Source organism: Apteryx rowi, unplaced genomic scaffold (assembly GCF_003343035.1).
Source record: "Apteryx rowi isolate R43461 unplaced genomic scaffold, aptRow1 scaffold_33, whole genome shotgun sequence".
In the NCBI taxonomy this organism is placed as follows: Eukaryota; Metazoa; Chordata; class Aves; order Apterygiformes; family Apterygidae; genus Apteryx; species Apteryx rowi.
Genome location: NW_020449752.1, coordinates 4,155,539 through 4,171,212, shown reverse-complemented (window position 1 = coordinate 4,171,212; position 15,674 = coordinate 4,155,539). Strand labels below are relative to the sequence as shown.

Below are 15,674 nucleotides of genomic sequence, written 5' to 3'. Positions count from 1 at the left end.
ATCTCACTCGGCGAGTGGAGTACTCTGACCTAAGAACGCGCGCAGCGGGAGGACGGCTTGCGCGGCCCATGCCGCTGCGGAGGGAGTAAAGGATGATCCGACTCTGCCAGCGATCCCTGTAGGCAGCGTGCGTTTACTGCAGCGTGCCACGAGGAAAACACATCTGCTGGCAGAGTCCCTGCGGATCACCTGAGCGGTAGCAAACAGCGAAGCTGTGACCGGCGGTTTGTGCGCAAAGCGCAGCGCAGGCCCCCCACCACGCACGTGCACTGCTCCAGGCTGACACCACCTCCTGGGCAGCGCGGGATGACGGCACAGCTGTCTGGGTCCTCCTTGCCAGGAGCACGCTCCCGCACAGAGGAGGAGAGCAATGACGCCTTGCACCCTGGAGACGTCTTTCAGCCTGGGATATCGCCTCCGATGCACTGCTGTAGCTAATCATGTAGCTAATGYAGCTGTCAACTAATTTGAGCACCTTGGGCACCTTTTAATGTCAAAAAAAGAGAAACGGGCCCTTCCAGAGGGCCATTTGTCTAAAYTCTACTTTAGCTTAAGAGGAATATCCTTGGGGATGCCCATCGATTACAAAGGACACCCAAGGGTCAATCATGAACACGTGGCCATCTGATTTTGAAGCTCATGYTCAGCTAAAAGACCAAGCTAGGAACGCTGCAGCCCCAAAGCAATCCCTGCCCAGCACTGGATGGGAAGCTGACATCTGCTAGATGCGCACACAGATGCTTCAAAAGCGAACGCCCTTCGGAAATGCCAGGAACAGATAGTATTGCGGTGAATTTGTAATGAGAGCAAAGATCCACCACAGGGTTTGACAACCCTCTCTCCACAATTACCTGGGGAAGAAGATGGTCGTAGCTGGGACCTGTGCTAAGAGGGCAGAACTCCACCAGGGCAGGCAGAGCAGCTCAGAAACAGGCTGAGCTGGTGCGAGGCCTCTGTGGAACAACGCTTATGGGGGGAAATGCGAGACATGCAAAGGGCAGCCCAGGGTGGACAGTGCCGGCAAAACTCTCGGTCGCGTTTGATGGCACGAGGAGGGCTCAGACGCAAAGCGAGCAAGCAGAAGCACAGCACCTCCATCCACGAGGCCTCCCAGGGAAGYGCAGCACTGACGGCAGCAGATAAGGTGTTTGCTTTGAAGTACCGAACCAGACCCATAAGCACTAAACACATCCCTCCAGGACAACCACAAGTGAAGAGCCGGCGAGGCCGGCAGACGGGCCTCCAGGAGGAGCACCTGAASGAACGCTTTGCTGCGCCTGCTCCACAAGCATTTTCTCTACTTTCAACAGCCGTCCCTGCCCCTGCCGAGCCTCCGGTTCATTTTTCATTAGGTGGGATCGATAGGAAAGCGGGGGCTGTCGCTCAGGTGATGTCACGCTTCGAGGGCCTCATTCTTCTCTGCCAGCTGACAAGGGGAGAGGGAGTCAATACTTTTGTCAGGTCACTAACAACCCACCGAGCTCTCAGCAGTGACAGATCCCCGGCTGAGCAGCCACCGATCACAGAGACGCCCAAACGCATAGCCCTGTAATCTATATTGCATCAGGAAGGAATGCACTGGGCATGCATGTGAGCGCGCACGCAGGAGAGGGAAAGAAAGGAGGTGTCGTGCGTATACATAATGCAGATACAGAGGAGCGCGGGAAGGGYAGAGATAGAGGAGTTCTGTCTTGACTGGCAACCGAGGGAGAAATGTGCGTAGGCGTGCAAAGCAAAGGGAGATTTGCACATGCACGTGCTTTGCTTGTGTGACGCGGAATACATCACGTCAGTGACCCAAAAGGTCATCAAGTAAAATACTCGCCCGTGTCCACGTGCGTTACGCGAAGCAGGGGCCGTTTGTTGCACCGCATGTTTGTGCGATGCAAAGGGGGTGGCCCAGGCAGCCCTGGCTCCCAGGTGGGCAGCGCAAACCGGGCAGGATTTGGGGGCGAGGTGCAGACGGCTTGTGCCCATGCATTGCAGAGCAGGAGGTGGCGCAGACGCAGCGGTACAAGCGATCAGCACAGCAAGACGGAGGGATTTTGACACACAGCAAGAAGCCTGTGCTTTCTTGCCTCGCGCTTTTCCGAGCTTGATGGAAAGCAAGAGCTCCTTGTTAAAACCATACGAAATTGGAAGTGCTGAAGCCCTTATTTATGTCCGCAAAGCTTTGCCCATCCGAGCTCACATCTGAGGCCGTGGCTGCTTGCTGCCCCAAGCTGTGCAGCCTCGCCAGGCCCAGGCGCTCTGAACTGCCAGCATTGGACACTGGCATTTAGGGAAGAACGGTCTCATTCAGATTTGCCAGGCTCGCCTGCACGGAGCAGCAAAGAGGTGAGCAGGTCCCCCACTGCCAGCTGCAGAGAGCTGCAGATCTTCGTGCCACAGGCAGCCCTGCCGGCTGCTTGGCCCCCAGCACCACGCTCGGCCCCCCCAATTAGGCAGGCAGGTGCACGCAAAATGGCACACATCTGAAGCTGCTGAGGGCTGGGAGAGACAGAGCCAGCTTCACATACGAAGGGGTGCCCCAAGCTAATTGCTCCACCACCACCTCATTTCACAGCAACTTCACAACCATCATTACCAGGAGTAATTGCTCGCGGCTCCTCTGAGAGCAGCAGGAACGTAAGCAGAGCTCGCAAGAGGGGCTGGGAGGAGGTTGGAAAGAGGGAGCCACCACTACACCTTAAGAAATGACAGAGAATCAGAAAGGCTTTCTGTCCTCTCTGTGTGCTTCGCATCTATCAGTTTGGTACAGAGCAGAAGAATCCTCATAGAAAAGCCAAATACTTCTTGCCTGATAAAACCACGGGTCAGGCCCTCCCCACATCGAGACAAGAAATCAGACTGGTGCGTACACCCCATTCATTCCTCTCATTCTCCTAACATTAATCACTCCTAAATGTGTCTCCTTTTCTTTACTCACTAGTTCTTCAGTTTTCAGCATTCAGGGAGGACCGCTGTTGCAACGCTCTGAGGACAGAGGCAAGGTGAGGCTCGATGGGTGAGGTAGAGCAAGTGATACAGTTCAAAGAAAACAGACAAGCTTCCAGGCACACAAATCTTTCTCCGGTATTGAAGCCTGTCTCCGCGGTGCCAAAGGCTAGCCATTAATTTACGTACAGAACAAGGCGACTCTTATGATATCACCTGATTCCAGAACCTAGGGCTTTAAGGAAACATGAATTTTGCAAGACTGCTCATCAAATGGCAGTAACACCGGACCCAAGTTCAAGCAATCAGGGATTGCATCTGCTCGGTGCCGGACTCGTCACTCCTAGTGGCCTGGTCCCGATGAACTTTCCTCTGTACGACTGGACACCAGCCGCTGTTAAGATACAGCCCTGTCTAAGCAGGAAGGAATACATCTATCATTTTAAAAGCATCTGAATATCTCGGGTGTCTTTTTCTTTTTTAGTTCCTAGTCACACAGTGGCAGATTAACTGCGCCTGTTTGTCAGCCTAGGACAGGTTTTATCCCCATCAGGGTGCTGCCAAAAGCAGTCCACAGACCGGGCTGTCTGCAAAAGCTCCAGGTTTCCCGCCGACCACCGCGAAAGTCCCTCCAGGGTCCTTAAAGAAGGGGCTTTTTACATTTCCATGGCAATTGGACACACCGAGCTATTCCCCGTCTTAGCAGCTCTACAACCACATGATAAAAGCAGCAGCACGGTAGGTATATCTTTAACATAAAACAAAAAAGAGAGCTGGGGAAACGGCCCTTTCTTCTCTTTGCGCTTTTTCACTCCCCCCTATTTGCACATGCGCAACCCGTAAGACATGATTCCACAGTAGTGAACTTTGCAGAGCCCCAGGCTGGCAGACACATCCTATACAGCACTGCAAACTAGGCCCCCACAGCTGGCTAGGATGGGCTTAATAGAGATGTAAGTGAATCAATTTTGCTTGTCTCCTTCAAAGCGAGGCGAGCGGAACACGTGCGGATGCTTCCGTGCCTTCCCTTCCCCCCTCCTCCTCCTCACCAGCAGCACACAAACCCCTCCGACGGTGGGGGAAGAGCAGCACTTCTGAACGCCCAGGCGAAACCTGCCTCAGAAAGGCGGGTTGCTTCAGCTGGCGCTGAGCGTTTACCATTTTGTACCTCTCTCCGGTCTGTTTTTACACGGGACAGGGCTGCTTTTTCATCCCAAATTCGTACAGCGCCAGGCACATCCGAGCCCCCCCGCCAGTGCGTTTAGCTGAATCCGGTCGAGCCTGCCGAGACGGCTGCCCACCCCCGGAGCCAGGCGGAGGTGCTAGCAAAGAAACCCGTCCAGCCTCTACCAGCTCAGAGCACCGTGAACTTCAGCTGCTCAGACGCAGCATCAAATATTTAAGTTGTCTGGGATTTGCATTTGGATTGTTTGATGTTTCTCTTTCATTCTCTGTAGACCCGGTTGCTATTCTGACAGTGAAAATATTCCCAGTAGAAAATGTAGTTTTGTGAAAACGCAAGCTTTTTCAAGGAGAACCACCTACCTGGAAGAAAACCATCACTTTTTCATCACTCTTTTATTCCAAATTGATATTCTGACTCTACACGTTGTTTTAGAAGTATGAGAAAATAGTTAACATAGTTCCAAGCTCAACTGTTTCTGGCTTTGAAACCTCCATTATTTCAAATGTTCTCATTGCAGCTTGGGATTACAAACAAATATTGAAAAATAGGCTTTCCAAGGCCATAGCCTTTTTGTTTTCTGATCAAACTCTGCTAAGAGCAGGGAAATGCAGATGTCTCAAGCTGCCAGTGATCGTTTTGGTAATATGAAGAGCTTGCTCTGCAGGGGACGACTGGAAAGACTAGGCTAGAAGGAAACTTTCAAATAAAATAAAATAAAGAAAGGGGCCATGATTTAACACAAATGCACGTGACGCCTAGGTGACACTTCTCCTGTCTCGGCTTGTGCCGTCTTAAAAGACAGGAGCTTTCACTTCAAATTAACTCAATCTGTAGCATTAAATAATTCATGTTGATTTAAGAAAGCTTTATCTCTAATGGGACACACACGAAGGCAGAGTTAATATTAGAAAAGGCCTTGGAGGGGGAGGAGACAGGGAATTAGATGATGAGAGGTGAATGTACCAGTTAATTGTCTATCAATTATTAACTGCAAGTCTCTGCAAGTAGCTCCTCTCTCTCTCTGCTTCTACCCCCTAAGTCTCAACTTGGCTTTCTGCAAAATRGGCAGAAAGCAGATAACGCAGAGCTGGCCTGTGCAGTGAAGCACGCTCGCAAGGGGTGAGTTTTTGCCATGAACGGCTACTTATGCTCTGAGTTTTGATCCCGGATCCTTTTTCTGCCTCTCCCAGTCTTGGAGGATAAAAACTAGGACAGGCCAAGCTCCCTTGCTTGGGATGCACCTGTGCAGACGCCAGCGAAGGAGAGCAGCCACGCTACCACCCGGCTTCCCCAGCCTGGCCCTTCACCTGGAGACCTGCTGTGCTTGGCCTGGCTTCCTCTGCCCGCCTGGCACGGGTCCTGGCACCCCGGCCAGGGCGGCCGAGGCTTCGCGAGGCCACTGCCAGATCCGTGGGGCAAGCCGAGGCTCACCTCTTCCCCTCCCCTTCCTCCCTCCTGGGGAAGCCAATGTTCCGTTCAAAGCTTCTCCTCGCTTGGTTGCATTTGAGATCTGGAAACTCAACGCTAATTAATGTGGCTGCAAATCCCAGCTCGGCTGCCGGGGCCTGGAATTCCTGCAGCGTCCCCTGAGTGCACAAGGATCCACAAGCTAGCCCTCTGGCTCCTTCAACCACACGGCTGCAAGATGCATATTTTAACAACGCACATCTGCTGGCTATATAATCTCCTGTATTTGCCCTCCCTGCTCCGAGCTTTGATGGAAGACCGGAGGGAACTCTCCAGTGGTTACAGCCAAAGTGTTTGCTTTGCAATTTTGCTCGATTGCCATCTGATTTCATTTTTAAATTTCTCCAAGTCCTAATCAGGCTCTTACTCTATTTAATTAATACCCCAGCTTAGTTAAATAGATCATAAATTAAGAAGCCCTTCCATTAAAGATGTACCAGGTAACAAACAGCCCTCCAACGGCTTCCAAGAGCCTGCCTAGCTCGGGCTGTCCTGCCAAACCGCTGCGCTGACGTACTTTGCTTGCAGAAAACACTGCTTTTTATGTCCGCTTTCCGGTTCTGGTGCCCCCAAAGTCCCAAAGCTGGACCTGCAGCCCCAGCAAGGGCCTTTGGCTGCCAGGAGCACACCCGTGGGGCCTGCCCAAGGAGCTCTGGTCACGCTGGATAACCTGCCAAGGGTGCCCTGGCGCCTCTGCAGGGCTGGGCTGCATGTGGGTGCCTCCAGAGCTCCTAAATCCATCTCCCAGGTGTTTATCAGCTGCTGCCTCCCACACCAGGGTGGATGTCCCCAAGAGAGCGAGCAGCAGCTCCTTCCCTGTGCCGTTTGGGCAGTGGTAGGATGGAGGGGGAGAGGCAGGGTTAGGCCATGCACGCGGAGAAAGGAGGGCCTTCAGCTTTGGGATGGGTTAGCAGGGTCCCCGAGCAGTATTGGCCCCTGTGACTCTACAAACAAAACGCTTCTCCTGACGCTGATGACACTAATAGGCTCATCTGTTTGAGTGGTTGGACTTCCAAGGCTATAGAATGATCTGTTCCGCTACATTTAACCTGTAGATTTGAAAACAATGTGACAAAATCTTAAATATTTAATTAAAATATGGTGTAGCTCTGCATCTGAGCAGGGAAGTAGGAGGCATCAGCCCTGTAAATCTGTTGTCAGACATGAATGACAGCAGTTGGAAACTGAATTTGGTGGCATTAGGGGATTTCTTGATACCAAGGAAGCGGAAAAGCTGGCAAGAACGGACAAGGCAGCACCAACCCACGCAGAAGAACGCGCAAGTGAAGGTATTTTTAAGAGGACAAGGCGGGGGTGTGATGGAGGGGGGGTAGAGTGAAACCCCTCAAAACAGGGAACTGCCTACAACATCCCCGACCGGCTGACGAACTGTTAGAGCTGCTGGCAAACCCAGCACCACACTGCGGCTCCAAGCCACGACAGCCTCGCAGCTCTGACGTGGCTGCGGCAAACCGTTTCCTCGAGGCACGCAAGGTCTGCCGCCGACCTGGGGATGCCTTATGGATCCCCTCTGCCTAGGCAGTCTCAGCACCAGCCCAGGCGAAGCTGGGCAGACTGGGATGATATAGGCTTCGTTTGAGCCTCAAAGGCGAAGCGAGGATGGTTGGAAGTGAAAAACAACATTAAAAAAAAAATTTGGCTAGCCTTTCCTCCCCAAATCAAAGCCAGAGCTATAGCAACAGCTCCAAAGATGCCACCAAACACCATTTAAAATCCATTCCCCTCCTCCTTTCAATCGTTATTTTCCCTCCATCTCAGTGCTCTATCCAGCAATAAGCTCTTTTACCAGGACACCTGCAGTACTTGCATCAGCTCTGGCAGCAACAGCTCTCTCCATCGCATCAGCTCCCCCAAGGAGCATCCGGGGCAGGGGGGAACTACGCTGGTAAGCAGCGTCTCTCCGTCAGCCTGTACAACTCTGGCCGGGGCTGTTCTGGCTCTGGGCTCCAGAGACCACTGCTACTGGATACGGTTGACTGCAGTACAGCAAGGTGGATGCACGGCTGGCAAGAAATCACTGCTGCGGAAAACACCCGAGCATTCGGGGGGCCTTTTGCAGAACAAGGCAGAAGAGGTGACAACTAGACCCAAGGTCCTCTATCTTTTTGCTGAGTTGTATATTGTTTGCGGACACAGAGCTGCCAACTATTTGCCCAGCAGTACAGTCTTACGGTGACCACGTACATCTTTTTATTGCACAATATCCCCGAGTAACAGCCATGGCAGTATCGCTTCCCTCTATAAGTGCAGCAAGAACCCATGTAAACAAAGAGAAATCACTGCCGCGGGAGGGGTTTACAAGTCTCATTACGTCCTCGCGCGGAGCCGGGCTGGGTATCGCCACCAGTAACACAGCCGGCCGATGGCTTTGCCAGCACAGATGCCTTGATCGGCAGTGCCGAACTCGCAGAGAGCACATTTGGCTTTGCTGCAGGGTTTGTCCCCCCTGAGTGACGCTATGCACTGATGCCCTGCTGATTTTATTCCACTGTTGCTGGCTCAGTCCTCTGAGCCATGAAGCCCTTCTGAACAAGCTCCGAAGCAAGACACATGGTAACAAATTCCCCAAGCAGCACCCTCGCCCCAGCCTCCAAGCCTTAAAACAACCTCCTCCTTGCCTTAAACCTCCAAGCAACTTTCTTCCACCTCCAAGAACACCTGGGCAGAGCTCACTCGTGGCGTGCAGTGAAGCAGCCTCCTCCCTGCGTTTTATAACCGTGTTATCACGACGGACCTCTTGGATTAATGGGAAGGATAGCTCCTGTACCCAAGGGGGCCTGGAGAAAGGACAAGAGCATGGAGAATGCACCTGGGAGTTATAAACACGGTGCCAAACTTGCCTCCTGTTCCTGYGCTGCCTCCCCATTTCTCCATCTGAAATGACAGATCCTCCAGTACTGGAGGTTTCCAGCCTTTCTACCTGTCAGGACGCTGGAGGCGAGCGCTAGGTCCTCCAAACGCAGGCCGTCTGTGGTCTCGCTCTCGGCCGGCTCCCCTCTCCGCAGCYGCAGGGAAGGCCAGCCTGGGCTTCTGGGGGTTGCGGGCGGCAGGACGTCCGAGGCAGGCTGGGTTTCAAGCCGAGTGCCTTTAAATTTCTTTTCAAGAAAATAACCTCTCCYGGATTTAAAAATTATCCCTGATGGCAATAAAAACTAACAGGTGCCAGAAACACCCAGCAAGCGACTACTTCAAGTTAGGCGGCTCAGGTAACACGTCATGTACCTGACTACCCAGTGAGCTGAGATTTGGGGAATCCAGATCCCCCCGGGGATTGCTGCTTAGCTCACGACTAAAGCAGGCTTGTTGAGCCTGCATGCTCCAGATCCGAACGGCAGAGATGTCTGCACAGCTGGTGGCATTACACTTCTGTAACTCCATTTTCCTGTACAAACATGCACTTTGCTTCCCTAACGTGCAGTATACTGTAACTTTAGCTTGATGTACTGAACGCTGTAACCAACTGTCAGGAGCCAGAGCTAGCTCTGAACACACGGGGCGTTGGAGGCATCTGCTCAAAATGTGCCATTTCAATTCCCCTCCACCAGGCTGGCAAAACACGGACCACCTGCGGCAACGTCCACCTTCACTGCCGGTGCAGAAGGACACGCCGTCCTGCTGCAAAGGTTTCAAACCACGATCCGCTGACTGCTAACGACCTTCCAGCCTCTTTCTGGGGGTGTAAATTATCATTCATACTTCCCCAACCAGCCTTAAATTTCCCCAGAACATCTGCATAAATACATCTGAAATGAAAAACATACTACCAGTGGGTTGCAAAGCTCCATTTTCTTATCGATCGCATTTAAAGTGAATGTGTTGTAACTTTAATTTTCTTAAAAGGAAAACATGCTGCAAATGTAAGCTGCTGAACATCTTAGGTAAACGTACCAATTAGCAACAACATGTATATTCACATAAACATTAACTACCATCTATCCAACACATTCCATAACCCCAAAGATAATAACGATTTCCTTTTGATCCATAAAAACATCTCTCTGCTCAATCAACGCTTTGCAGTAGCTCCAAGCTCTGACGTACGCCTGTGCACCCTGGGACTAGATTAGTTTTGGAATCTTTAGCTCTAATTAAATAACATTATTTCTTTTGTCTAGCTTCAGCAACATATTCTGACTTCACAACAGAAGGCGGCGGCCCAGACAAGGGAGGGGAAGGCGACGGAGCTTGCAGAGGCTTTTGGTAAGTGGAAAAGCGCCACTGACAGCCCTGTTCTGCTTTCCCATTCCTTTGCAGGCTTCTTTCATGTATGGGCACATGTCAGAGCTCTGAGCTACTGCAAAGGGTTGACTGAGCAGAAGGATGGATCAAAAGAAAATCATCATCTTTGGGGTCAGGGAATGAAGAGACGGCAGTTGAGCTAAATTTGTGGGTACGGTACTGCGTAGGGTTTTGGACAGAGAAAAGCAAACTCCATGGAAATTACAAAGCAAGAACTAGATGCCGTTTCCTCTGGGATGCACAGACTCCAGTGAAGTACAACTTCAACTAGAACTAGTTCTGTAATTAACTTTTTCAGCTGCTTAAAACTAATTAGTTCAGATAAGACACATTACCCAACCAAAAGCATGAAAATTCTTGGTTTGAAATTTTCTTGAAAAAAGATCCTTTTTCCTGAAAATTGACTAAGAAAAAAACCAAGAAAACAAATGAAGCTCCAATTTAAACAAACTTAAAAAAAGTAAATACATTCAGCTTTTAGACTRAATAATCAGAATATATCTGGGAGACATACTGACAGGAAACATTCCGGGTTTTATCAAAACTTTTCAAGAAAAGTACCATTTTAATCAGTTTTTCCAGAGCCACATGCATCTGGGAGGTTCCAGCACTGTCCCAGCACTCCTGACAAACCCCCACGCACACTCTGCCAGCCTGTCGACACAGCCCTTTACCTTGGCCAGTATCAATCGTCCATCTCCCAGCCGCCAAGAGTTTTTACAAGACGCTGGATGATGTCTCCTGTTTGCAATCCCACGCAACATTCGCCTGTTTTGCTCACAGGAAAGCTTAATTGCTGAGAAATGATATAAGATCTAGTATGAAAACCAACCTTTTCCCAAGCAGCATAGTACTTCCGGTCCTGCCGCAAGGGTATAACAGAATGCGCTGATGCCACTGACACTATTCATATCCTTAAATTTGCACTGCACTGCTGAACTGGTACCTGTGTTTGCTCAGCTGAAGTACCACACACATCCCGGAATTCTTGTGCCCCTTAAACAGATTTCTCTGCTATTGCTCTTGGGACCGAGGTGCACCCCCACTGCTCCCATGATGGGCTCTTTTCCAGGTGTTTTGATTGAGCAACAAAACATTTTGTCACAAAGCCACTCACTCCAACCGCGAAGACGATAAAACAGATCATCTCCAGCCGATGGGGAGATGGGACTTACCGAGCACAGTCAGCCGGGCAGGTCTGGATCGGATGGCTGCTTGAATGGCCTGACATTCGTAGACGGCGTCATCTTGGAGATCAGCTCTCAAGATTTTCAAGTGATGCTCTCCAGAGAGATGGTCTCCTACAACCAGATAGCGCGGATAACCTGCGGGCACAAAGCACGAGTTAGAAGGCAGGCAGCCAAATGACCCCTAGGGTGAAGGGTACACAATCCCAAGTCTTTCTGCAGAAAAGGGCCTCTGTCTTGATGTGCTGGAGCTTGGTAGCTTCTTCCCTGCCTTGACAGCTGGCCCCAAAAGATGGAGGGACCTTCCAGACTGAGGGAAAGACTAGAGGTTTTGCACCAAGAGTTTACAAAGGAAATACTGATGAAAAAGCAATAACCAAAATCCCTAGAAAAGGGATGGAATTGGCATAGCCCAGGGTTCGTTCCTATTTTCAGAGGCAGTATTAGAGGCCTTTCGCCGGCAACGTTCACAGCTGCAGGTGGAGAAAGGCCTCTGCTTGGCTGCGAGATGGGTAAAACCTGACTTTGGGTTTGTCTTGCAAAGTGACGCTAAATTTGAAAGGCAACTCGATGTGCAAAGAGCAGACTGGCACGGAGCTGCCATGCTGTGGGGAACTCTTCTCCCACTTCAGACAGTTGCTGCCCTCCACGTGAACACATCCCACACTTCAAAACAAGCACTTCTGCTAGGAATCCCAGCACCGCCAGCTCCTCTGGGGCCTGTCGGGGGATTTCCTTAATCCAAAGTATTACAGGTGTTGGGCAGGAGATGCTGCGAGTCCTGAAGCCCTGACTTGAGTCAGTTTTTGTGGAAGTTCTTGTGCTGAAACCATGGAATAATTCCGTTATTAAGCCTATGTATTAAGTCTGGGCAAGGGCCTGCTAAAGTACCAACAGCCCCGATCAGCCTGCCCTTCGTTCTGCAAGGCGTCTGAAGCACCATGGAAGGAAGGATGCCATCACCCCATCCTTCCCTGCGCTGATGATTAATGCGCTGCGTAACACAGGCATCCTGGCACACGCCTGTGTTTTTGTTGTTTTGCAAGCTATCAACAGCAGGATTTGCTCTCCTGAACCGTAAGAAATACAAATGATGGGTTTGTTTGTATTTAGCTAATTAGATGACTGGCTGAGCCGGTATCATGCGAGCTGGCAGTTCCTCTTGCTAAAGCAGCCCCAGCTCTGTTAATTGTGGAAGTCATTCACATAAGCTACATACTTCAGTGGAGCTGTTGTTACCCGCTTATGTTGCGAGGTCTTGTAGGGAAAGATCAGCTCTCTAATGTGTGTAGAAGTTACGGCACGGAGCTTTGAAAAACATTTGAAGAGGGGACTGCTCACCCAGGCAACTTTGAGAAAAGAATAATTATATGCATTAAAAATAAAAGAAAAAGCAGGCATCGCACTTTAAACAGCAGGGTCCCTAGACACCAAGAAACGTTGTTTTGTTTTGTTTCACTGAGTGTTTTTTGTTTCAAAAAATCAACCAAAACCAAAGCAAGGCTTTCCAAAGGGTTGGGTTACCCCTATGGGAAAAAAACTGCTTTGTTTTGAGGTAGCACTAAAGTTCTGTCTGCTGCAAGTTTCAACATTTTTGTTTGGGTCAGCTGGAAGACTCTCAGTCAACTCAACATGAAAATATTTGTTATTTTCAATAAAAATATTTATTTGAGGTTTTTAAAGACAAACTGGATGCTGGTTTGACCTACACCAAGCATTTCTTTTTTTTTCTCTAAGAGGTGAAAAATATAATGTCCACATAGTGATTAATATATAATCACAATTTAAGAGCTACCAAGCAGGAAAAAATCTCATCTACCCAGGCAGCTGCAGCTGTACCGTTTGGCTGGGTGAGCTCCCATTTTCCTCTTTTAGGCAGAACTAGTACCGGGACTTACTTGAGAGATCCCGTCCGACTCCGAGGGCGAGCCCATCTTTAATCCACAGCACGATGCCATTATACTCGGGGATGGCACACAGCAGCGTCACAGGCTGCCCTGCTATCACCACCTGGTCCTGCGGCTGCTGCGTGAAGGAAGAGGCTTGACCTGGAAATGGGGACAAGAGAGAAACAAAATTGTCAGCTCTCAGGTGACGTTTTCCATGCAATGCAGGGTCTTAGGATGCAACAGCCCAAGACGCTCCTGCGCCAGCCTCATCACAAACCTGAGGCTGAACTCTGTAGCTCTTGCTTATAGGATCACCTATTGCCCACTCACACTCCCAGACAAAAGATTGCAAAGATTTTTCCTCCCTAGGGAAAAAATCCATGGCAAATAAGTGCCAGGCATTTCCTCTTATTTTATTCAGGAATGCAGTGCTAGCCTTGTAGCTGATCTAAGGAAAAGCAGCAGGGTCTCAGGAAGCAGCGATATTTTGTGTTACACCTAATATAAGAGGATGCTAGTCCTCTGCTTCCGAGATTCGCTCCCACTTCTTGGGTATTCTTGAATCAGGATGCACAACTGAGAACCCGCTTCAAAACACAGCGACAATTGGTTACTGCTGCTCTCTTCTCCCAGATTCAGAGCGTAAGCTGCTAGTGCTTGCTGGAAACTTCACACAAAGCTGTGGAGAAAAGGAAGTAATAGCCCTGGTTCATCATTCCTTTTTGCTAAAGTTTTATCTTTAAACTCGCAAGCAATCCAGCCCTAATTAGCCAAGCTCTTAAGCATGACACCTACCATCTTGGTTGACACAGACAGGCTAAATTTGGTGGTCTATCATATCATCCTCTCCTCACCCTTCATCCCCCTGAATGACACAATAAAAATTCAAAATAGCCCTCACATCTCCCGCTGTGGCTGAAACGTCTCACGTCTCAGAAGTAACTGAAACTTCTCATTGCACATCAGGGTTTGCTAAGTGGTGACATTACTATTTTATTTTGCTCTGAAGAACTGCTCGGCTTTGTTGTGATTGAAATACATTTAAGATGTTAAATCCTCTGGGTTTTTTTGTTTGTTTTTTTTTCTCCCCAAAACTGGTGCTCCATTTTTCCACCAGGCAAAGTGCAAATCTCAGGCTCCCATACAGAAGGCCCCTGTGGGTTAGTGCAGACCAGGGCATGTTTCAGCACAGCACTTGTTCGCTCCCTTCTCTTGGAGGTGAGCATGCAAAGCAAATATTGCAAAAGCAAGAAAAAATGCTGGAAAAGTATTCCTAAACCAAACACACATCTGGGACGCCTCAGGCGGACAGCCTGTTGCGCTACAGCTAGCACATATAGGTATTGCTCCTGCCTCATGCTGGAAGGTCAAAGGCTGTAAAGCCATTCCAGGCTACTCTGCTGATGTCTGGACATCTCGCGAGTGTTGTTTTTTGTGTCAGTTATTTGTAGAGCATCTACCTATGGCTATCACTTTGCCAGCACTTAAAAGTCTTGCTTTTACTCTAGACACGGAGAGCTCCGAAAAGAGAGAAGTTGGAAGAAAGGCAGAGTGACTGGATAGCAACCTACCATATTACCTTAGGGGTTTTAAAGATCAGGAGCCTTGCTGTGTGTGAATTATTGCCCTTTAACGGGCACAGAATTAAAAGCCCATGCTCCTTTGCTAAACATCAGTTCAATACACAGAATAGTACTGGGTTAAAGAAAAAGTTTCTCTTTCCAATCAATTTTGTTAAACCAGGACAACCTCCATTTGAACCACCCTAAATCAATTCAATCCTAATTTACATTTACTCAATTTAATCATCGATTGATGATTAATCCTAAACCAAGGTTAAGTGCGACACAAGTTCTTGCAAATAAACTTGTTTCCAAATGAGTTGCTAGGCCTTGCCTACAGGGCAAAGCCGCAAAGCTAAATCACTTTCTAACCYGTGCAGTTAAACCAATGTGAGCCCCCATGTGAACGCTTATGTTTTGATTTAACTTACTCGAGCTTCGCTTAAACTTGCTCCTGGTCAGCTAGAGAAAGAGCAGAGATTTCTACTTTTGGGGGGATTTTTACTGCTGTACGTACATCAGGTTAAAAAGCACTGCCGACACTGGTGTCACTCCCCCTGCGCCAGCCAGGCAGCTCAGCATCCACGCGCACCTCGAGCACAGTTATCTCAGCTATTGCAGAGCTCCCAGCTCCCGCAGCACCCACATACTTGCAGGGAAGTCTCATTTTCATCACACGTGCTCAAAAAAGCCACGGGGGGGGGGGGGATCTCAGCGCTAGGGCGTGCTGCGGGCACAACAGGACAGGTTTATTGCTGCGCACTACCAAGCTGCGCTGACCTGATGAGATTCCAGCTCTTTTTGCCAGGAGACACATTAGAAGTCACACTGGCCTCCAATACCAGCAGAAACGCTTGCTATTCTGAATTAAGATTTAATATTTCCTAGGAAATCAAATTTCTAATCCGCTGTATATTTTATTTGGACTCACAAAGGACGGGCACTACCACTATAATAGGGAAAAGTGGGGATGGGGGAGAGAAAATTAGGAAGGGGAAAAAGTGAGCATTTTGCCTTATTAATTTTTTTTTTTTGATATTCCACCTGCTAACTATGTTTTCACAGCTCACTCCGTAATCTTGACAATTCTCAAGGCAAGTCGGGCAAGCGGGGACAGCGCTGAAATGCAGCAATAACCAAAAAAAGATTGTTTTATCGGCAAGAATTATCAGGTTGTCAGCTGGGA

General features: G+C 49.4%; 1 protein-coding gene across 1 annotated transcript in view; it reads right to left on the bottom strand.

Moving 5' to 3' along the window:
- KIRREL3 (kirre like nephrin family adhesion molecule 3) overlaps positions 1-15,674 on the bottom strand; it is a 136,358-nt gene that overhangs the window by 97,903 nt on the left and 22,781 nt on the right. Inside the window, exons 2-3 of the mRNA XM_026071706.1 lie at positions 12,936-13,085; positions 11,026-11,175 (exon numbers count right to left, since the gene is read on the bottom strand). Coding sequence (XP_025927491.1) covers positions 11,026-11,175; positions 12,936-13,085 — 300 coding nt within the window. The remainder of the gene's footprint in view (positions 1-11,025; positions 11,176-12,935; positions 13,086-15,674) is intronic.